General features: G+C 36.8%; 1 protein-coding gene and 1 pseudogene across 1 annotated transcript; both read right to left on the reverse strand.

Moving 5' to 3' along the window:
• Positions 1 to 300: 300 nt before the first annotated feature.
• Positions 301 to 11750, reverse strand: XB5848842.L (cytochrome P450 2K1 L homeolog). The gene is given in 10 exon segments (NM_001089919.1): positions 301 to 723; positions 1685 to 1826; positions 2107 to 2291; positions 2682 to 2823; positions 3672 to 3845; positions 6393 to 6556; positions 8030 to 8179; positions 9856 to 10018; positions 11526 to 11592; positions 11595 to 11750. Coding segments are annotated over 10 exon segments (1485 nt in total). The 5' UTR covers positions 11711 to 11750; the 3' UTR covers positions 301 to 541.
• A 6395-nt stretch (positions 11751 to 18145) lies between these two features.
• On the reverse strand, positions 18146 to 23844 carry LOC121393859 (annotated as a pseudogene).
• Positions 23845 to 24787: the final 943 nt, after the last annotated feature.

Raw genomic sequence — 24787 nt, forward strand, 5'->3', positions numbered from 1 at the left:
GAAACCCAAGAAGATGAAACTTATCTTCCCCGAGCTGTTTTCATATGGTGTCACAAAAAAGCTTTCCCTGCCTTGGCTGTACTCATATTATTTCTGCACTAACTCGAATGATTTGTAATTATATAAGCCCTGTGGAGCTTTAATAGAATAAAGCTTGTTGTTATTGGTTTTATACAAGAACCTCCTGACATTCTGAGCCAAAGCATTCTACAGTTAGAAATATCCACTGATCTAGATCTTATTATTCAATAGGATAACAGCAAGTGAAACATGGAGACATAAAAGGAAAACATAAGGCACAAGTATCTAACCTTTTATTTCTGATTTGATCACATACTATAGTATCAAGTTCTGGCTTTATTGATGTATCCAACACAAGCTCTGTTAATTTAATTAGGAAAATGGTGGGGTTGCATTTGCCAGGTACCTCAAGTAAGCCTGCTTCATTTGCAGGTCTCACTGTTCATAATAGGGGAACAAAATAACAAAAAAGCAAAATTCAAATAGACTTGATCTATGTTAATGGAATTTTGCAATTTAGTTATGAGCGCCGCACAATGCAGAGCTTTTGTGGAAGTGGAGGGCTTGTTAAACCAACAGCGGGCTTGACTTCAAAGTTTAGGTTTCCAGGAGGTGCGTGAAAAGAGAACTTCTGCATGAGGCTTGTAAAGAATATGAACACTTCCATTTTGGCAAGTGTTTCTCCAATACAGACCCGTTTACCTGTAAATAAATAGCATTGCCATAATGAGAAACACATAATGCATTTAATTCCGTGATGACTATGGTCCACGGTAACCAGAAGTGGGTAAAATAATATTATTCACCCAAAAGACTCTGGAATGTTGGTGAAAAGGTGAAACTGTATCAAGTAATTGCTCAACCTAAGTTAATGTTAATTCCTACTTTGGACAATAGCTGGCACCAAGCCCTAAACTGCATTCTATCAAATCTGTAATATCTTGATATAGACGTAAGCACTCTTGTTAAAAATGTGAACAATTATGCAGAACAATTCTGAACAAATTTCAAGAATGCCAGGAAAATGTAGATAAGGGGCCGCTTCACTAACTTCGAGTGAAGGATTCGAAGTTAAAAAACTTTGAATTTCGAAGTATTTTTTGGGCTACTTCGACCATCGAATGGGCTAGTTCGACCTTCGACTACGACTTCGAATCGAAGGATTCGAACTAAAAATCGTTCGACTATTCGACCATTCGATAGTCGAAGTACTGTCTCTTTAAAAAATACTTCGACCCCCTAGTTCGCCATCTAAAAGCTACAGAAGTCAATGTTAGCCTATGGGGAAGGTCCCCATAGGCTTGGCTAACTTTTTTTGATCGAAGGATATTCCTTCGGTCGTTGGATTTAAATCCTTCGAATCGTTTGATTCGAAGGATTTAATCGTTCGATCGAAGGAATTATCCTTCGATTGTTCGATCGAACTATCTGCGCTAAATCCTTCGACTTCGATATTCGAAGTCGAAGGATTTCAATTCCTAGTCGAATATTGAGGGTTAATTAACCCTCGATATTCGACCCTTAGTGAATTGGCCCCTAAATGTAATAAAATTCAAAACTGCTCAGAAAATAGTAGAAATCCCAAGTTGGCCTTTGATATATCCCATAATCTTTTTTTAAATCCCTTGCATTTAGGTACCAGAGTTCATTGCAATATAAATACCTGCTGAGAAGGGCAAAAAGGCTGGTTGCATGACAAATTTCCCTTCTGAATCCAAGAAATGCTCTGGATAAAATTCTTCTGCTCTTTCAAACTGTGTTTTGTCAAAGAGGACAGACTCAAGTAGAGGGACAACATAGGTACCCTGCAAACAAGAGCACCATTATTTCACATTCCTAGTAGATCAAATGTGTGCCACCATATTGTTTCTATATTTTATTTATACAGTTTTTGCAAAAATGCTGGAATTTCGCTGAATCCTTAATTTGATGTTTACCCAATTACAGATTTTCCCAGAAAGATTTCCCAGAACAATTTAAGAGTGTTTTGTTTCCCTTTCTAATTTTGATTTAACTGCGACGGCCTAGATTTAAAAATGTTTATTCCAACCATATTCACTGAATCACTGCACACTTGTGAATTACCTTTGGCAAATGATAACCCTTGAAGTTAATATCCCTGCCGGTTGCATGTGGTAAATTCATTGGCACCACATTGGCAACCCTGTGTGTTTCATGAATGACAGCGTTGGTATAGGGCATGCTTTTGCGATGGTGAAATTGTGGCTGAGATGATCCAATCACTCGATCGATTTCTTCATGAACACGTTCTGAAATGTAGGTTATTACAGTTTTTAATATTATAATGTTTATATAGATGGAAAAAGGCCCTCCGTTGTCTTGGAAGCTGCAATGCATATTTGCAAATTTAGCCAGAAAAGATATTAAGGGTCGTTCTATAAAGCCCTAGTTGAAGGAGCACCAAGGTGCACAAAATCACATTACTTATTGCTCATGTAATGAACACTTGTATCCCTGGAATTTTCTTAACACCACAAGCTTCTCTGGCTTTACCTACAGTAGCATGTGCCATTTAAAAATAACCTAGACCATCAGGTATTTGGTGCAGGTATAATAATTAACCAACTCAATTAACGATGGTTATCTTTTGTGTTTTCCCCAAATATCTTATGTGTGAGAGAGAAATACCAACTTCTTACTTTGGATATGAGGATTTTTCACCATAAATGATAGTGCCCAACGGAGAGAGGCGATTGTTGTGTCTGTTCCAGCAGAAAATAAAGTTACCAGGACACTCAGAAGGTTCTTTTCGTGAAAATAAGACTTAGGATTCTCTTTTTCCTTATAAAAAAAGAAGCATGGAGAAAGTATCAATTATACAACAGACATACTCTAGGTGCAATTATCAGTATTCGAGTCAAGAGAAAATTATTTTATTCAAGAAGGAAGTGTGTCCTTAGATTGTCTAAATATTTGCTAACCAAATTCCCCACTGGGTGGATTGTACCTGATTTGATTGAACAGCTTTAGGGAATATTTGTTTCATGGCTTCTTGGAGAGCATTAACCAACACCTATAAGTAGCAATGGGTAATGCAACCTCATTTGGAGACAATCCTACCACCACAGTGTCAAGTATCCAACAGATCAATAAATATGGTCAACAAAAAGTTGTATTTATGTGCACAACAAGTGCTCGCCATCACCTAAATTACAAGGTGATGGTGGGAAGGGTGGACAAAGAGCGCAAATTGGAGGCAATTAATGTGGGTAGATACTTTCTTAAAGGTTAAATGTTTAGGTTTGAAATAATTAAATATTCTAAAATGTTGTGGTCAGATTTTGACATTGGGACCAGCTCATTTTTCTGTGACCATGGTTCTTCCCAAAATCTTCACATCTTTGATCCGACTTAAATATACTTTGTCCTCTACTGACTTCAAGTTAAAAAATACAGTGAATTATGGTTGGGCTGCTGTTTGTTTATTATTAGATACTGATACTATACATTGATTTTATTTACTCTGGTGAAACCAAAGATTTATTGAGTCAGTAGAGGACAAAGTATATTTAAGTTGGATCAAAGATGTGAAGATTTTGGGAAGAACCATGGTCAATTTAAAAATCTTTGTAAATCAGAATGTTACCAATAGAGTAACGCCTGAAGGCTACATTTTATCTTTGTGTTACCTCTATTTGCTTGACAAGATATGCATCAATAAAACCTCTTTGATCATCTTGTTCGAGGACTCTAAGGTGCTTCAAAAATGTTTCCCGCAGAAAGCTATGCAACTCGTCCACATTTTTCATAAGTCTGTTGCGGTCACCCGAGAAAAAACGCAGAATTGGAAATACGTTGTATAACTGCAACAAATAATACATAGAAATTATTTTTGGTTCTTTATACAAAAGCAGAAAAGCAGTTTATTCTAATAGGTTCTTTGTTATTCCATATTATCATGCAGATTAGTATATGACACATATGGGCCCTGTTACTGACATACGATTTTTCGATTTTTACGATTTTTATTTTTTTCCACTAATCATATTTTTCTCTAAAAATGTATGTTTCTTTATTTCTCTAAAACGAAAAAGTCAAGATTTGTTAGAACTGAAGAAATAGGTTAGAGGTTTTTGGATTTTTGTAGCTAGTTATTGTCCAAAAAAACCCAAAAAAACAAAAGTAGAGGTTTTCTAAAATGTTTTTTTTTTTTTTCCATTTGTACTTTTTTTATTCGGATCATGGCATCAAATAAAATGAGTTTAATCGTGTTTTCAAAAACCGCTAATACCACTAAAATTTGACCTTTAAAGTAGTTGTTCAGTATAAAAATAAAAACTGGATAACAGGCTGTGCAAAATTAAAAAAATTTTTCCATTATAGTTAGTTAGCCAAAAATGTAATGTATAAAGGCTGGAGTGACTGGATGTGTAACACAAAAGCCAGAACACTTCCTGCTTTTCAGCTCTCTAACTCTGAGTTAGTCAGTGACTATAAGGGGGGCCAAATGGGACATAACTGTTCAGTGAGTTTGTAATTGATCCTCAGCATTCAGCTCAGATTCAAAAGCAACAGTTATGACCCATGTGCCACCCCCCTTATCACCAATTGGTTACTGCCTGGTAACCAATCAGTGGAAAGCAAGAGAGCTGAAAAGCAGGAAGTAACGTTGTGGGTATTATGTTACACATCCAGTCACTCCAGCCTTTATACATTACATTTTTGGCTAACTACCTGTAATGGAAAAAATTTTCATTTCAACAGCCTATCTATCTATTTACCCAGTTTTTATTTTTACACTGAATAACTGCTCCTCTATCACTAGATCATAACACTATCATTCAGGATCATTGTGGAAGGATTGGTTCCACTCAGTCTTTAATGATATATCAAATAAGACAGGTCAATTCCTGTGAGTAGGTGAAAAATTTAAACATTGCCCATGTCTACTATGCTATTTGAAATCTCAGGGAAGTCTCTCTGAGCAAATATCAGACCATATTGACCTTATTTAAAGGGTTTGTTCACTTTTAAATTAACTTTATGGGGCACATTTACTTAGCTCGAGTGAAGGATTAGAAGGAAAAATACTTCGAATTTCGAAGTTTTTTTTTGGCTACTTCGATAGTGATGGACGAATTCGCGAACCGCCGCCGGCGTCTCATTTTTGACGCCGGCGTCCGTTTTTTTTATGCCGGCGAACTTTGCCAGTGAATTTTCGCGGCCGTTTCGTGAATTTATTTGCCGGCGGCGAATCGTGCAAATTCAACCGCAAATTCGCACCTGGCAAATAAATTCGCCCATCACTATACTTCGACCATCGAATTGGCTACTTCGACTTTGGATCGAACAATTTGAACTAAAAATCATTTGACTATTCAACCATTTGATAGTCGAAGTAGTGTCTCTAAAAAAAACTTCAACCACCTACTTCGCCACCTAAAACCTACCGAGCACCAATGTTAACCCATGGGGCCTATAGGCTTTCTAGGCAATTTGTGATCGAAGGAAAATCGTTCGATCGAACGATTTTTCCTTAGATCGTTCGATCTAACAAATTGTGGTAAATTTAACTTGGATGGTCGAATATTGAGGGTTAATAACCCTCAATATTCGACCCATAGTAAATGTGCAACTGGGCTTTGTTTTTTAATTTTTTTGAGTTTTTAGGTTTTTTTCAGCAGCTCTCCAGTTTGGGATTTCAAACGCTATCTGGAAGCTAGGTTATTGTTTACCATAGCAACTAGAAAGTAGTTTGAATGAAAGACTGGAATATGAATAGTAGAGGGTCTGAATATAAAATAAATAAGTAATAAAAAGTAACAAAAATAATAAAATTGTAGGGTTACAGAGCAATAGGTTTTTGGCTGCCGGGGTAAGTGACCCCCATTGGAAAGAGGTTTAGAAGAGGAAGGCAAATAATTGGAAAACTATTAAAAAATAATGAAGATCTATTGAAAAGTTTCAAGGAATAGAGAATTCTATAACATGTGAAAATTAACTTAAAGGTGAACAATCCTCTATAGTTACAATTATCTTATTGCCTGGAAGGTCCAAGAAGGAAGAGATTTTTTAAGGTCATGGTGCCAACTTCAGAGAAGAATAGTTTTGGTGACTGTTGATATCGCACATAATGTTAGATTTAAAGACACCTTATGAATAATTAATAAATTGTGTGCCATTTAAATAATAATAAGAATATTGTGACTTGATCTGTCATTTAAATAATAATTAGAATATTGGGACTTGACTACAGTATTATTGAACTAATAGACTTAGTTTATTTCAACCATCAACAGCTACAGCACATAATAATTCTTAAAGTATTTTCTTATTTCATTTTGTGAAGTCAGAGTAATATGTTTGTTTGTCACTCACTTCAGAGCAACAGTATATTATCTACTACTCACTAAAACTGAAGGACTCCCGACATATCTTAAGTTTTCATATGTAAGTTGTAAAACCCTTAATAATGTTGGGTTCTGGTAATCATCAAAGCGGCGCCCAAGCACAATAGATGAGAGGATATTGCCAACAGCAACACTTATGTATGGGCTCAGATCAACAGGCTCATCTGTTAAACAGAAAACACACATACATAGGAGATGAAGAGAACGTTGAAGAACATACAGTAGGACCCTGCTTCAGCTTTGGCCTAAGGTACAGTATTTACCTAACTTAAAGCTTAATGAGTTGGCCGGCTTTTCTATATGGTACATACTTACCCCCTCCCCCACCCAAGGGCATTAGAACAATTTTTCTTCTGTACAACTTTAGGGGGGTTATTTATAAAAGGCCAAGTTTCAGAGGTTTGTGAGTTACTGTTATACCTTGAATGAACGAGGTTTTTGAGCGAAACCTACAAAAAACAAACCCCAAACATCATGAAAGCTATTAACATCTTCAAGGGACCTTCTTGCCTTCTACATGACCGTGACAGATTTTAGACGGTGTACTTTAAGACCCAAGCTATTTCCAGTTTCGGGTATAATAAATCTCTAAAAAAATTTTAGTTTTTTTTTAAAAAAAACTGAGTTTTTGACTGAAAACTGCCCTCGAATTTTTCAGGATAACACAACTCGACCTTTCATAAATCTGCCCCTAGATATAGTTTACACCACCTTTTGACTCTAAAGCCAATAACCTAAAAATGATTGTGTGATTCGATGTTTGTGATGATGTGCTCAGTAAATGTTATATAATCTTACCTTGTGTGCAAAAATGATGCCACCCCCAGGCCTCCCAGTGTAAAGCACAGAAATTAAATTTGCAATATAATAAACTGCTCTATGACCATTACCACATTGCGGAATGTGAATATTTATTCTTATTTTGAAATGTTTTATGCATTTTATTACATAATGCCCATAGTTACATAGTAGATGAGGGTAAAAAAATAAAACACACGTCCATTAAGTTCACCCCTCCTAACTGCTTGTTGAGTTAATGGAAATATCTCTACCTCCATCCCCTCCAATTTGCCTTAAAGTGGGAAAAAAATCAACCCTTACTGCCAAGAGGGAAATCACACCAATAGCTGGATCAATTGTACTAGAGTAGAATTCAGTAACTCCGTATATTATAATTTTCTAAAACAAAAGGCATCCAACTCTTTCTTAAAGGAACAGTAACACCAAAAAGTGTAAGCATTTTAAAATAATTAAATAATAATTATTTATCTTGCTGTGTAAAAAGTGGAGTGTAAAAACTTGTATTTGTCTATATATATATATAATGTGAATGTATTGATAGGTTGGTATACATATGTGTATATGTGCACTGGGGTTCATTTGGAGGGGTTCATCTTGATGTTTTTTTGTCTTTTTTCAACCAAAATGAACTATGTAATGGTTTAACTTAGTTGCCTTCCGTTGCCTTTATCAATTTTGTGCTCTCTTGTTTGGACTTTATTTCATTAATATCTTTTTAATATATATTTTTTTTAAGAATGGAAGACCAAAAAAGAATCACAGGCTGGTGGGCCCACAACAGAACATTCTGGAATTGAAGTCAACACACAAATTGTTTGCTATTGTGCTGCACTTACCTTTTAATAATTCTAACTCTTTAATCAGAAAACCAGATTCCTCAGTGGTTTTATCCTCTATTGTTCTTTTGCCCATGCCAAAGTCACGTAATGTGGAAATAGTAAACCTTCTCATCTCTCTCCAGTTTTCACCATTAGAAAATGGAATACCTGTGGAGTATAGCAACACAGTGATAATCGCTAAGGGGGTTATTTATTTATAGTCTGAATGCCAAAAACTTTTTTTTTACTATAACATCCAAATTTTTAGTGGAAATTTTTCTTTTGAGATTTATTATACCCCGAGGATGAAAAAAGTCTGAATAGGAAAATCCGGCATCTCAGACCTGATGTGGAAGAGTCAATGGGAGAGGTCCCTAACATATTTGAAAGTTTCTGTGGTCTGCTCTGCAATTAGCCAGAAAATCCAACAATTTAGGCAAAAATCCCAAAAATGTTGGCTTTTTGGGAAAAAAAACTGAAAAAGATCAATGGATTCTGGAAAAAACAATTTGGGTTTTTGCATGTTTTTATTGAGTTTGTTCTGATCCGATTAAATCATGCTTTTGAAATAATAAATAAGGTCCAATCGGGGATTCTAGTTTGGTCAGACTTTTTTATATAAAAATTTGGATTTTGATAAATAAGGCCCTAACTGTAGGAATGTCATATGGTCAACACGTCTGCACCCGTTGTCAATAGGGTGAGGCCTTTTGGTCTTGGACTAAAGCATTGGTGCTGATGTGACCAAGATGCCAAGTCATGCCAGCTCAATGAAGTCATTGCCACATGATGGACAGCACCAACCAGGTCTTAGAAAATATTTTGACCAATGAATATAAAGTGTCCTTGCTTTATGGTCTCTAGCATGTGAAGGAGCAAGAGAAGGAAAGGTTGGCTTTCCAGCTGCTTCCTTTTTTACAGAGAAGATCCTACAGTGGTTTCTAGACGGATAGAACCAAGATGACTTTAAGATGATAAGGTCTAATGAATAGAACTCTTTTTATGTATCAGTAGTGTTGGGCGAATTTATTCGGACGCCGGCATCGAAAACACCCCCCCGGCATCAAAAAAACAGATGCCGGCTTAAAAAACAAGACGCCGGCCCTGTTTAGCGAATTTTACGCCATTTCGCGGGAAATTCACAAATTATACGGTGAAGCGAAACAGCGCAAATTCGCCCATCACTATGGGGCTGATTCACTAAGGGTCGAATATCGAGGGTTAATTAACCCTCAATATTCGACTGGGAATTGAAATCCTTCGACTTCGAATATCGAAGTTGAAGGATTTAGCACAGATAGTACGATCGAACGATCGAAGGATTATTCCTTTGATCGAACGATTAAATCCTTCGAATCGAACGATTAAATCCTTCGAATCGAACTATTAAATCCTTCGAATCGAACGATTAAATCCTTCGAATCGAACGATTCGGAGGATTTTAATCCAACGATCGAAGGAGTATCCTTCGATCAAAAAAGTTAGCCAAGCCTATGGGGACCTTCCCCATAGGCTAACATTGACTTCAGTAGCTTTTAGATGGCGAACTAGGGGGTCGAAGTTTTTTTTAAAGAGACAGTACTTCGACTATCGAATGGTTGAATAGTCGAACGATTTTTAGTTCGAATCCTTCGATTCGAAGACGTAGTCGTAGTCGAAGATCGAAGTAGCCCATTCGTTGGTCGAAGTAGCCCAAAAAAACTTCGAAATTCGAAGTTTTTTTACTTCGAATCCTTCACTCGAAGTTAGTGAATTGGCCCCTATGTATCAGTCAGTATTTGCATGTAGTCCATATGTTTGTTTGTAGACACTGATCTATTGTACAGCACTGCATCCAAGCATACCGTATCCGTGGAATATGTCGTTGAAAATGGGGACAAAAGGTCTTTCAGCAAATGCGTCTGCGTTGTCAACAAGGGCTTCCTTCACAGTTTCATATCCTGTCAACACCACCATTTCCACGCTTCCCAACTGGATCCGGAATATATTGCCATGTCTTTTTGAAATCTGAAGTACAACAAAGAGAAAGAAGAAATCTAAAGGGGCTAACAGCATACACTGATACACTGAGAGACATACTGATAAATAGCTTGATAAATATGAGAATGATAAATAAATGGGTGAAAAGACACAAGTAACTATATAGATATATGATGGATTGAGAATTGTCAGACAAATACTGTAGGTAAACAGAAGCAATGGACAGAAGCAATGATAGCCTACATTTTTACTTCAATTTCACCCGTTCACCATTCACCCAGTCCCTTCCAAAGACTTTGTATTTTTAACCTATAGTCTTATTCTTAAACGTCTGGCCGTATTACCTATTATGTTTACACTTGATTGGTTGCAATGGGTTACTAAAACATGGAACAAATGTGCAGCAATTTTTCCATTGAAGCTCTGAGCAGTGCTTCAGCTTCAACCAGTGCAAAAAAACATGCAAATACACACATAGGGGTTATTTATGAAATGTCGATTTTTACCTGACAAAAATGAAATTTCGAGGGTACTTTCAGTCAAAACTTGAATTTTCAGGTTAAAAAAATGTATTATTTTTTCAAGATTTCTTATACCCCAAAGCTGGAAATAGCTTGAATCCAAAAATACAAAACTGTTGAGATCACAAAGCTCTAAAATTTGACCTTTGATAAATAACCCCATAAAATGCAAGGGTGCAAAAAATGTACTTGCTTTAAGTACCAATCAGCTTAGTCACCCAATCAAAAGGTGCAAAATAAAAAAGGAGTCTTTGGCCAACCTTCATCCAAGGAATAGGGTGAGCCCCTTTATCCCCAACCTTCTCAGACAAAAAGGCCCACAGGAGACAGGGGTCTTCAGATCCCTATCACCTCAAGACTGGGGTGGGCTTTGTCTGACCCCCTACCTTGTTTCACTGCGGAAATGACGCCCATAGACTTATATGTTGTTATGCGTCAAAAAAAAAAAGACGCGCAACAAAAACTTTTTGACGCCCGTAGACCTTAATGGTCGTCGCGACATTTCGCCGCCGGCAAATTTTTTGCAAATTGAAACAGGTCAAATTCGCCCATCCCTATCCAAAGGCATATAAGGGAAAAGGATAACAAGATAACCGCTGATGAGTTACAGCATTCATGCAAAGACCCAGGAGATTCAGATTCCCCCGAATCATTGCACATGAACTTTCCTCTCTAATGCTAATGCACGAAAGCCCCCTTGTCTTACGCAGAATAAATAGAAAAACTAAACAGTTATTTGTTTTAGGACAAGGTCCTTTCAAACCTTCACTATTACTTAAACCAATTCCCTGATATTTCCCCAGTGTAATTATAATCGTATTTATCTTGTTGGAAGAGTAATCTCAGATTATAAATACTGTAGAACATTTGTACTATAAGATCACCATCTACTGTAGCTAATTTCTATATTATCAGTTGAACTGACTTAACCTTTAATGTACAAATCAGATCACTGTTTCTTGCATTGTTCTAGATATCACCTTGCTGGGCCCCAAACTTTGTCATAATATTACCTTAATTAGCGCCTTACTGGGCCGGCTCAGATTAATCAAGTGCAAATGTCCAATCACTGGTAGGGACGGGGTCCCGAAGGGAAATTCCTAGCAGAACTTTGTGTCCAGACTTTCAGAGTATAAAGAATAATAAATACAACTGCAGCCAGCAGTAGCCACACAGAGGGGGAATACACCAGATCCATTCTTCTGCCCGTCTTCTTCTATTCTGTCTGCTGGAGAAACAATTATCCAGTCTGGTTCTTTTTTTGATCTTCCCCCTCCTTTTTGTTGAGTTTGTTTATAATCCAGTTATTAGAAGAGACAGATGAGAAATCACTAACCAGTTTATCATCCAAAGTTAACAAAGTAATTTTTTTTTTACTATGTCTAATCAGAGCCGGTAGCAAAGTTCATGTTTGTGATTCCTGCCTATAGGCAGCGGAAAAATAACGCAATACAGTAGCAGAATGTACTGATTTTGGGCAAAATAATATTTCATGGTAAAAAACAAATAAAAAGACTTATTCATAGCAATACATGAAATAATAGGATCAGAATGAAGATTTGCAGTAATATTGTCATAAATGTGATAACTTTAAAGGTGCAGCATGTGCTCGAGCATGGAAAAGTACTGATTTGATTTACATTGTCAATGTCAAAGTACAGGTATGGGACCTGTTATACAGAATGATCAGGACCTGGGGTATTCCAGATAATGGATCTACATACCTTAAGTCTACTAGAAAATCATGTAAACATTAAGGGGCACATTTACTAAGCTCGAGTGAAGGAATAGAATAAAAAATACTTTGAATTTCGAAGTGTTTTTTTGGCTACTTCGACCATCGAATTGGCTACTTCGACCTTTGACTACGACCTCGACTTTGAATCGAACGATTCGAACTAAAAATCGTTCGACTATTCGATAGTCAGAGTACTGTCTCTTTAAAAAAAAATTCGACCCCCTACTTCGCCACCTAAAACCTACCGAGCATCAATGTTAGCATATGGGGAAGGTCTCCATTGGCTTTCCTAGGTTTTTTTGATCGAAGGAATTTCGTTTGATGGATGGATTAAAATCCTTCAAATCGTTCGATCGAAGATTATTCCTTCTATCGTTCGATCGAACAAATATCGGTAAATACTTCGACTTCGATGTCGAAGGATTTAACTTCGATAGCCGAATATTGAGGGTAAATTAACCTTCGATATTCGACCCTTAGTAAATGTGCCCCCAAATAAACCCAATAGGCTGGTTTTGCTTCCAATAAGGATTAATTATATCTTAATTGGGATCAAGTACAAGCTACTGTTTTATTATTACAGAGTTATTATCCGGAATGCTGGGGACCTGGGTTTTTCTGTATAAGAAGTATTTCCACAATTTGGATTGCCATATATCAAGTCTACCAAAAAATCATTTAGACATTAAAAAAAACCAATAGAATTGTTTTGCTTCCAATAAGGATTAATTATATCTTAGTTGGGATCAAATACAAGCTACTGTTTTATTATTACAGAGAAAAAGGAAATCATTTTTAAAAATTTGTATTATTTGCAGAAAATGGAGTCTATGGGAGACGGCCTTTCTGTCGTTTGGATCTTTCTGGATAATGGGTTTCTGGATAATGGATTCCATAGCTCTGCAACCATGTCCTACTGATTTGCTGCCCTCTTGTCTAATTCTGATAAACAAGAAAGTGTTGAGTAACTGTGATACAATCAGAACTATGATATATGTTGTTGGATGATGTAATACTTTCGTTGTTTAGTTTGGTTCACCTTCAGGCACCGCCAGACCTACTGACTTTCACAATATATTATATATTATGATACAATCAGAACTGCTGGGAGTCATTTAATTAATACATCTACCTCCCGATAATTATAAAGTAAAAATGTTAATTTTTATTCATACACTATTTCCTGGAAAATGAATACCGTATATACTCGAGTATAAGCCGATCCGAGTATAAGCCGAGGTACCTAATTTTACCTACGAAAACTGGGAAAACTTATTGACTCTAGTATAAGCCTAGACACAACTACAGCCCTGTCTCCCAGCAGCACACATTCCCCCCAGCGATCAACCAGACTTCTTTGCAAAGTTGATGGTGACAGAGAATTGCCAAACGGATTACTGTGTGCATTGTCCCACTGTCCCACTACCATGTGCAGAGGGTGCTGTGTGATATTGCCATCACTGTTAATCCTTCATATAACCAACAGATGGCGCACTGTTATTCCTTCATATAACCAACAGAGGGCGCTGTGTGATATTGCAGTCACTGTTAATCTTTCATATAACCAACAGATGGCGCTGTGTGATATTGCAATCACTGTTATTCTTTCATATAACCAACAGAGGGCGCACTGTTATTCTTTGATATAACCAACAGTGGGCGCACTGTTATTCTTTCATATAACCAACAGAGGGCATTGTGGGATATTGCAGTCTCTCCCCAAGTGAACTGTTGGTATAGGAATGATTAAAAGTGACTGCAATCTCAGCTATTCGGGTCGGGTACCGCTGAACCGAGTATAAGCCGAGGTATACTTTTTCAGCACACTTTGGATGCTCAAAAACTCGGCTTATACTCGGGTATGTTCGGTAAACCTTTTCTTAGGAAAGTTCAACTTAGTTCAATGTAGCCTTTCAACTAGAGCCGGACCTGGATTTCAGACATTGTAGAAGTGGCAATTGGGATCCTCGTGAAAATTCACTTTGCCCAAAGTCCAAGTAGAAACATATCCATACACAGCTGTGGAGTAGACCCCAGTGGTGTAACTATTAACTTACAGGTTATTATGTCCTACAATAAGATCATTTTAGAGCCCCTGTAAACTTTGAGATTAAAATATTTATTGAAACTGCTTTTCAGTCGTTGTCCCTTGCAGCAAATTAACTCCTCATTGGATTCTATTTTTTTCAGCTGCCTATAAGTTTCTATATATATTATATCATTATTAATAATATACCTCAACCCACTTACTAGGGTTTCTGGTTCTTTTGAGCAAGCAGACAATGAATCCACACCAATGAGCGTATAGTAAAGTGATGTATTGTAAAATAAATCAATTGATTGTTCTACATAAATGATTACACTTAGACTAAACAAAAATTACAATATTTACAGTTACACATTACACAAGTCTACATAGTTGTTACCAAAAAGGCAGGGGAATAGAGTTCAGCTTCATCTCTGCCTTCCCCTTTGGTCTTCATTCCTCACATGTCTTGTCCCAGGCTCCTCTGGCTTCTCCCGCTCTCTAGCTGCCTCCTCTCAGCTGCCCAGCTCCCTCAGCTGCTGCCAAAACCCCTTCACATGTTGTCTAGTGTTCTTTTATCCTGGGTTTTCACCTGCCCCACAGAAACCCTCCCAACTGCCAAGATGCTGTGATAAACCGCCAACTTGCCTACATCCTGTTGAGCAAGTTTTCTCACATACAAAATCAGTTTTATGGTCCCCACAGCAGACATAGACCTTTGTGATCACAGGAAAACCTTTGTTATGATAATCAGGGCTTCATGTACGTTCCCTGAACAACAGCTTTCATATTAAATAACAAAATCAAGATGGCAATTTCTTACAGCCTAGAAAAGTTGTCCTGTCATTCAACGATTCCATTAATGATTCTTCAGCCTGTTGACTCTTCACAAACAGCCATGCCAAGACCAGCAGACCTTGGTTTTAAAGCACTTTTTTATAAAGATATGGTGTTTCCATTAACATAACTATAAGTACAGGCTAAAAGAAATGATAATGTGGATTTTAAAAGATATACTATCATGGTTTACCTTGTTTCAATTCTAGTAGGACTGAAGTGTAGTAATACTGGAGTTCCTTAATGAGATGACCCTGGAACACCTACTAGCCCACTCCACTCTTTTGGCAGGACATTTATAGGCAGCAGTTCCCAAGTGTCCATTGTTCACTTATAGAGTGCAAAGAATGAAGGCAGTACTAATGTGGTTTAAGGCAGGGGTGCCCAAAAAGTAGATCTACCAGTAGACCTTTAGCCAGTGATCTGTAGATCTCAAGACAGTGTCAACAAACAACTTGTCTAAATCACCCTCCTATTTCATGCTTTTCATTCAGATATTTATAACATTAAGGGGCATATTTTTCAAGGGTCGAATTTCGAAATTGAAAAAAACGTCAAAATTTGAATTCAAAAAGACCAACCGAAATTAAGTCTAAGTTTTTTTTTGGTCGAATAGGTCCGCTTTCACTTGAATAGGTCCGTATTTGTCCGAATTCGAATCGAAGGAATATCGCATTCGATTGAAGTATGGGCACGCCTGGTTTAAGGTGTTCCAAACCAACACTAAGGGGCCTATTTACTAACGTTTGGATTTCCTTTTCTTCATGAATCCTATTTTTTCCTCTAAAAATGTGTGGTTTTTTTTACATTTCCATAAAACTCTAGAATGTTTAGTGTGAAAAACCACAAAAAAAATCGAATACAAAACTTCTCTGAATAAAAGCAGTCAAAGTGCCATAGAAGTCAATGGGAGCTGCGATGTTCCTATAGGACATTTTATTTAGTCATTCTGACTTCTAGGGGATTATTTACTAACAGTTGAATTTCTATTTTTTCTACAGATTCTATAATTTGTGGTTTTCCTATTTTTTTTTAAAGGTCTAAAAATTTGAGATTTATTAAGTGTAAAAACCATAAAAACCTCTAATACAAAACTTCCCCAGGTAAAAGTTGCCGAGGTCCTATAGAAGTGAGTGGGAGCTGAGCTGATCCTATTGAACTGTTTTAAATCTATTCAGATTTTTTCCTATCAATTGTCATAAAAACACGAGGTTTTAGAGATATTCGTTTTTGTATAGTTCAACTTTATTTTTCAATCGTAATTTTCATATTCATATCTTTTAATAACTTTCATGGCATTAGTGGTTTCAGAGAAATAGAGTTTAATTGTGGATTCAAAAATGTGCCCTTTAATAAATTGGCCTCTAAATGTAAATATATATAAGAAATATAAACTTTTAGAAACATTTTTTACTCACACAGCTTCTCTTTAATTATGATACTCTTTTATTGAAACCATATTTAAACAAATATAACAAAGGGAAAGATTGTATCAAACCATTCTACAGCCAGAAATATTCTGTGCTCTTATAGATCTCATTATTCATTGGGACAACAGCGAGTGCAAAACTGGATACATTAAATGAAAGAATAAGTAATGCACTAAGTATGATAAATACATATCTTACCCTTTATTTCTCAAGTTATTACATACCATACAGGTGGAGTAGGCTTTACTGATGTTTCCGGTTCAAATAGTACATAATTAATTTCAGGTAGTGATGGGCGAATTTGGGGCGTCTCGCTTCTCAGAAAATTCCCGAATTTCCTGCGAAATTCGCGAACGGTGTCTGCGGCATCCATTTTTTTGATGCCGGTGAATTTTGGCTGCAGTTTCTCAAATTTATTCACCGGCGGCGAATCGCGGGAATTCGCCACGTATTCGCACCTGCCAAATAAATTCGCCATCACTAAATTCAGGAGAAAGGGGACGTGGCTATGTGTTCCATAGTTAAGCCTGATTCATTTGCATGTCCTCCTCTTTATAAAAGGGGCATCAAAAAAACCACAAATGCATAAGTTAAATAAAGTTTTATCTTTGCTTATGAAGTTGGATTTTGTTTGTTACTTATGAGCGCAGCATAATGAAGAGTTTTCGAGGAAGTGGGGGACTTGTTAAACCGATAGCGGGCTTGACTTCAAAGTTTGGGTCCCAAGAAGGAGGGTGAAAAGAGAACTTCAGCGTGAGGCTTGTAAAGAAAAGGAACAGCTCCATTTTGGCAAGTGTTTCTCCTATGCAGATCCTCTTTCCTGTAAATAAATGCAATGACAATAAGACCTCAGAAACAAAAGATAAATGCAATGCAATAAATGTATAAATATAATTCCATGATGGATATGTTCCATGGTTATCAGAAGTAGGTAAAACAATTTTATGCACAAAAAGATTCTGTAAAATCCAAAAACTGTTTTTTGAACATGGAGTAGCCATATCTAGTAATTGCATATACCTTTCTAATGCCAATAGTTTATGGTCTGTATTTTGGCTTGATTGTCCCAATTGCTTTTGCCTATTGAGCATGGCTGAGTGAAACAGGGTCCTAATCATAGGCCTAAAGTGCCCTAAACTGGGAATAATGGTTACAGCCCTAGGCACCCAACTTAAAAGTTAATCAGATCCACAGCCATCAGTATAACTGCAAAACAAACAACATTTTATGTAAAATACTAGTCCTAATAATTTAATTGAATTAAAAATGATTCCTAATTATGATGCAGACATGATGATAACAATCTTAAAAAAACAACATGCCCCTTTCACTATTATTATCAATATAGATGAGTTGATTCTGATCGATCCTTAATGATTCTGGAATTTATCAGATTTATCATTGAAAATAAAGAATTTGATTGAATCATAATAAATCATAAATTCTCACGTATCCGCTAAAAAACACATGCAATGGTTCACAACTGTCTCAGTGAATCTAAGAAGTCAAATTCCCACAGGCTATGGACAATAATACATTATTTTGATCACATCAGTTGGCAAATACAAATATGTAAAATGTACAGGTAAGGGATCTGTTATCTGGAAGCCCATTAGATTTCTGGCAAGGCCACAAAGGCCCGGGCCTAAGGCAGCAAGGTTTTAGGTGCGGCATGGACTCCCAAGAAGTTGGAAATTTTCATGAACGAGGTGCAAAACTCTTAATAATGTTGGGTGCTGGTAATTATCAAAGCGGTGTCCAAGTACAATAGATGAAATGATATTGCCAACAGCAACACATGAATTCTTTTAGCTCAACAGGCTCAACTGCTCAACAGAAACGCATGTACACATGAAGTTATTTCAATATGTAGCATTAGTATAAGAAGATGTGGGACCCAGTGGGGCCCTGCTTCATTCAACATTGGGCTAAGGTATCTTACCTAGAATTTGGTTGTAACTACTCTGATGTTATCAAAAAAAAAAAAGGAAAAAGAGAAACTCTTTTACCACAAGTAAAGAAAAAAGATCTCAGTGGTTACCACCAGGGGCTGACAACCGTCAGAAGGGCAGTACTTGAAAAATTCGAATAGAAAAGTACCCCGTTGGGTACTAATTTTCTATCTAGTTAGAAATTACTTCACTACTATATAAATAATAATAACAATACTTAAATTAAAGTGCAATCAGTGCCGGTCTTTTAACTCATCAACAATTTTATGTAACCCAATCAATTCCCAGATCAATTCCCAGGCCAATTCTTAAATTAATTATAATTATAAAGTGCTGTTTAGTTCGTATATCAAAGCAAGATAGCGAGGTTAAAAAAGTTAAAAAATTAACAATCAATTCATTTGAAATTCATGATTAGGCTCAGGTGTAATAAAAGAATGTCAACAGTTCATAGGTAAATGTCAATGAATTATACAACATAGGTGAGTTTAAGAAGTTGATGTTCTAAAAAGAAATTGATTGATTCAGATAGAATAAATATAAAGTGCAGTGCAATAAGAGTCAATTATTAAATAGATAATTGCGTAAAAAGCAGATCCAATTTAAATTAAATTATGACCAGTAGTTAGGATCGGGTTCAAACAAAGTGCCACTATCATACAGTAAGGTAGAGGATACTCTGATGTTATCATCAAAATAGATAAAATTGTAAACCCAATAAATTCCTAGACATACTTGGAATTGGAACACTATGAACGCATGTAAAGGGACAAGACATTTATACTTATAATGGAGAGTTAGATAGGAAGCTTCAGTAGGGCAGGTAGAAAAAAAATAGTTCATGTGACCCTCAGATAAAGGAAGTCTGTGAGATGAGTAGAGAAATACAAAATAGGCATTTTTGAGGAAGAAAACAATTGCACTGTACATCATACAGTGGACAAGCTTTAGATGTTAGAAAAGCTACAGAGGCATTTTATTGCCAATAGATAAGCTGCAATAGTGCAAGCTAGAATGCTATATTTATTCTGAATAATGTTTTACCATACCTGAGTAAAAAGCTCTAGAAGCTCTCTGTTTGTTTAGGATAGCAGCTGCCATATTAGCTTGGTGTGACATCACTTCCTGCCTGAGTCTCTCCCTGCTCACTCATAGCTCTGGGCTCAGATTACAGCAGAGAAGGGGGGGGGGAGAGGAACAAACTGAGCATGCTCAAGCCCTGCCCTGGAGGATTAAGCTGAAAACAGGAAGTCTGATACAGAAGCCCATGAGTACACAATAGAAGGAAAGAAATGTTTCTTTTGACAGAGGACTCAGAGCAGCATTACTTGAGGGTTTACTGGTGTATTTATATAGACCTTTCTGATAAGGCTTACTTAGTTTTATCCTTTCCTTCTCTTTTAAGGGTTTGGTGGGAATTACAAGGTGTAGACATGGGTTACCAGTGGTCCCGTATTAGCTGACATCTCATATTAGCATAGGTTTTTAGAATAAGGACATGATAGCCCATTCACCTTGGGCTCACAGCCTCAGTGGGGAACCTTGGACAGAAAATATTTATATTGATAAGTGAAAACTTTAATATCACTTGTATGACTTGAAACATATGCAGCTCTCTTTGATTCCTTTGTTTCTCAATGGAAATATATTTTTGGATTATTTGCCACCCATGGGGAGCACAAATAGATACTGTATCTCTATTGCATCTTATCACGTGGATGAATGAAAAAAGTTTACACAAGCACTGTAATTTCTGAACTCACAATGAGTCAGAACCATAAACAAAGAAATCACAGAGGTTTATATACTTGGAAGCGTATGACATGAGGGCATATGGGAGAAAAGGGGGGTTACCGGTGGGAGGGCATAGAGATATCTCCTGACAGCACAAAAAAACAAAGAACTGCTCTTACAGCCAATCAGGTGTTTCTGCCTCAAGGCCAGGGTACTATTGGCCAAGGCTAGATTGAGAACAAAATCCATACATGACACAGGCAGGAATCTGCATATACATAATTTTATTCTCTATCAGTATCTTACCATATTATGGAGGCCCTGCAGCAGAAGGTTCTGGAAAAAATGTAAATAAGAATCTACATAAACTGTTTACTTTTGGATTACAAGTACCTTTATATACTCTTTAATCAGAAAACCACAGTCCTCAATGATTTTGTCCATTTTTGCCCATACCGAAGTCACGGAATGCTGAAAGTGTAAACCTTCTCACCTCTCTCCAGTTATCACCATGAGTGAATGGAATACCTGTAGAGTATAGCAATACATTGGTACTTTATCACTTAACCAAACTGTGGGAATGTCAAACAGTCAACAACACATATGCACTTAATGTAAAGCAGGACTTTGGCCTTAACCTAAATGTAATTAGGCAGTTCTGCATACAGATAGCTAGGATAGATTAAGCTATATGGAGAGACTGAGAAATAATCTGAAACATTGCTCAAGTTACATGGAGATACAAAGCTTCCCTAAAGTGTGCAGCCATCATGGTGTGTACCCCAAAGAAAATATTTAGAAGTTTTGAGTATGTTATCTTTTATACGTAAGGAAATCGTAAGGAAATGCTTTGATTTCTGTATTGTTTCAAATTCGGACATAGCTTTAATGCATTTTAGGGATATATATTGTTTCTCGCCTCCCTTTTAGGTAATATTTCCACTGGTTATATCACTATGTGGTTTGTTTATATTCCTCCTTGTGCTTCCTTGTTTAGGGTCTCCAACATCATCAGGAAGGGTTAGGGAATTTTCTCCCAAACCATCCATATCATGGTATGTGACCTTTGCACAGTAAGCGGACAACATGACGGAAATTTTCATTCTCTAGTGAGGTGAAGTTCCCTTCCTTATTTGAAAGGTGTCACTTTCTGACCAATTGTCTCACGGGCTAAACAGACAGAGAGGGTACGATGGGCCACACATAGGGGCACATTTATTGCATATTATTGGTTGAATATCGAGGGTTAATTAACCCTCGATATTCAACCCTCGAAGTTAAATCCTTCGACTTTGAATATTGAAGTCAAAGGATTTACCACAATTCCTTCAATCGAACGATCAAAGGAAAAATCATTTTAATTTTAATCCATCGATCGAATGATTTTCCTTCAATCCCAAATTGCTAGGAAAGCCTATGGAGACCTTCCCCATTGGCTAACATTGGGTTCGGTAGGTTTTAGGTGGCGAAGTACAGTAGGTGGTCAAAGTTTTTTTTTTATTCTAATCCTTCACTCGAGTTAAGTAAATGTGCCCCTTACAGTAATATGGTTTCCATTCTAATGTTCTGATTGTTAATACAAATAGCACACATTACCAGAACAAAGAGAAGCTGCAGTTCCACTTAACTTCCTCATCTATTGCACCAATGATCAACATGATGCATCAACTGATGATATTTTCAAACCTATCCATTACCTGAACCCTCCAATATTTACAGTACATGAATATTAGCTGGGAATGGTGAGCCACCAAAAAAACATCAATTGTGCATTCTGAGATTGGATATATCTATGTTCTTTGTTTGCTCCTTTCATATACAGTACATATATATAGAGACAACCCCTCTATGATTTTACCAGTAAGGCCTGAAGTGCTACCTGTAGTATGAGTGACAAGCCATGAAATGGTGAAGTATGTGAAATTATGTTCCTTACCATAGAAAACTTTTGAGTTGATCATTATCAAGGGGAACCTTGTATATCCAGGGGAATCAGGAACCATGAAGGTCTTGTTTTGGAAATACATGTGCAGTAAAAGCTTCATAATTGATTTAACTGCAAAGGGACTGTCAAGTAAAAAATACACTTTGTTCTTAAACAGGTTCCTTTGGTACTAAACACCCCCTAATGTATATTCTTTATAACAAGATTGATAGCTTGGAAAATCTTTTCTTTTTCCAAAGGTAGTGCATGTTCTTCATAGCAAAGGATATGATTCTAATATCAAATACACTACTACAAATAATCAAATCTATATTTCTAGACTTAAAGAGATAGCAGTATTTGACTATGATAGCCCCACATATCCCTGGTGCATGTCTTCAAAAACTGGGACAAAAGGTCTTTCAGAAAAAAACATCTGCGTTGTCAATAAGGACTTCGTTTACTGCATCATAGCCTGACAGCACCACCATTTCCACCGTTCCCATCTGAACCCTGAATATATTGCCATGTTTCCTAGACATCTGAAATACAGGAGAGGATGATGTAAGGAAAATCTATAGCAACTGACGACATATTTTCTAGAGAAGAGCTGACCAACTGGAGGCTTGATGGTCAGATAAATTCCTCCAAGGGATTATTATGCCCCCTAGTCTTAAAACTAGAAAATAACAATAGGCAGTTGTGATGACACATAGGTCGATATTTGCTCTTTTACTGCATATATGGGCAAAGAGATAATAGATAGATAAAAAGATAGATAGAGATAGATAGATGATAGATAGACAATAATGATGATGATAGATAGATAGATAGATAGATAGATAGATAGATAGATAGATAGATAGATAGATAGATAGATAGATGATAGATAGATAGATAGATAATAGAAGATAGATAGATAGATAGATAGATAGATAGATAGATAGATAGATAGATAGATAGATAGATAGATAGATAGATAGATGATAGATAGATAGATAGATAGATAGATAGATAGATAGATGATAGATAGATAGATAAACTCCAGGTTGTGTTCTTAGTTAGCCTTTCAGGGCTCCTAACATACAGTGAGGTCCAACTGGATCATGGGCTCTTAGACTATTGTGAATAGTGTGTTGATGATGCCAAAGTTTGGAGCCAGTATTTACCTTCATTAGTGCATCACTGGGCCTTTTGAGATTTATCATGTGCAAATGTCCAATCACTGGTAGCGATGGGGGTCCTGAAGGGAAATTCTTAGAAGGTCTTCTTAGCCAATCTCTCAAAGCATAAAGCAGAATTAATACAACTGTGGCCAGCAATAGACACACAGAGGGGGAATACACCAGATCCATTTCTCTGCCTGTCTCCTTCTCTCCTTCTACCTGTCCTGATGCAGAATAAGATTTAGGACTATTTAGTCTGATTCCTTTGTAGTCTTCCCCCCTCCTTTTTTGACTTTGTTATTCATCCCCATTATTAGCTGAACCATATGAGAGATGAATAACCAATTTAACTACCCTCCTAAAGTGCTTAATATAGTTTTCTCTGCAACAAATATTCAAAGCTGGTAGCAAAGTACCTGTTTGTGAATCCAGCTAGAGGCAGCAGAATATTGCAGGAATTCTCTAGTGCAATTTAAAGCTTGAGGGCAAAAATGAATTATGGTAAACATTTACAGAGCCTTGTCCTAGGGAAACCAATTGAGCATTTTCCATTGGTGGGGAAGTTCAACCTGCAGTATCCCTACAAGATAAGGGCTTGGAACACTGAAACAAATTAGCTCCTGAGTGGGGAGCCATGGTTAATCCTGCCTAAAAAATTGTGTGGAACAGTCACTGTGCACAAGAATGTATGAGCTCACTTTGAGCATGCAGCACGTTATTCTATGATTGCAGCAATTCTTGATGTACATTGTATTATATTAATATTATATTCTGATAATAAGCTTAATCATTTTAAATCTAAAGTGTGTTCTGAGCAAGGCTGCAATCAGAAATCATGGTGCCCCAGCCTTTGCTCACTGGGGCCCTATTTATTAGTACACCAGTTGCCTGGGCCCCCTGGGCTGTAGACCAAGCCAACTAGTATGGGTCCCCAATTAAAAAAAAGCCTAAATAATTTCAACATTTGGCCAACCTACCACTCTATTCAAGTCCTGCCCCACCCATGACCCTTAAATCAAACCTTGATTTCCATTCATGACTGCCTTATTTAGGTCCATTAATTTCTGTTAGCAGTGAAATTAATTGTTTTGGGGCAATATTTTTCTAACCTTAGACAATTTTGTCAGTTATTCAAATATTATTACTATTTGAGTTAAAGGAAATTGGTATTCTTTAACCTTGAGAAAAAGATTCTACAGTTTTCTTTCTGTATTTGTGATTCCCACTTCGTTAGACAGCCTGTACATATACTGTATGGAGTCAGAGGATAAGCTCAAATGTATACTGGGGGAATGTAAAAACAAGTAAAGAGTCTACTTCAGGTGTAGTAACCCATAACAACCAATCAGAAACAACAGACATATTAATGCTACCCGCCAGGGTAGGACTGGGCCAATGGGACACCTTGAAAAAAACCCAGACCCTATCCCTGGCAGAGACTCTGAGCACGGACCTCCTTCCATGGCTC

Source organism: Xenopus laevis, chromosome 5L (genome assembly GCF_017654675.1).
Source record: "Xenopus laevis strain J_2021 chromosome 5L, Xenopus_laevis_v10.1, whole genome shotgun sequence".
Lineage (NCBI taxonomy): Eukaryota > Metazoa > Chordata > Amphibia > Anura > Pipidae > Xenopus > Xenopus laevis.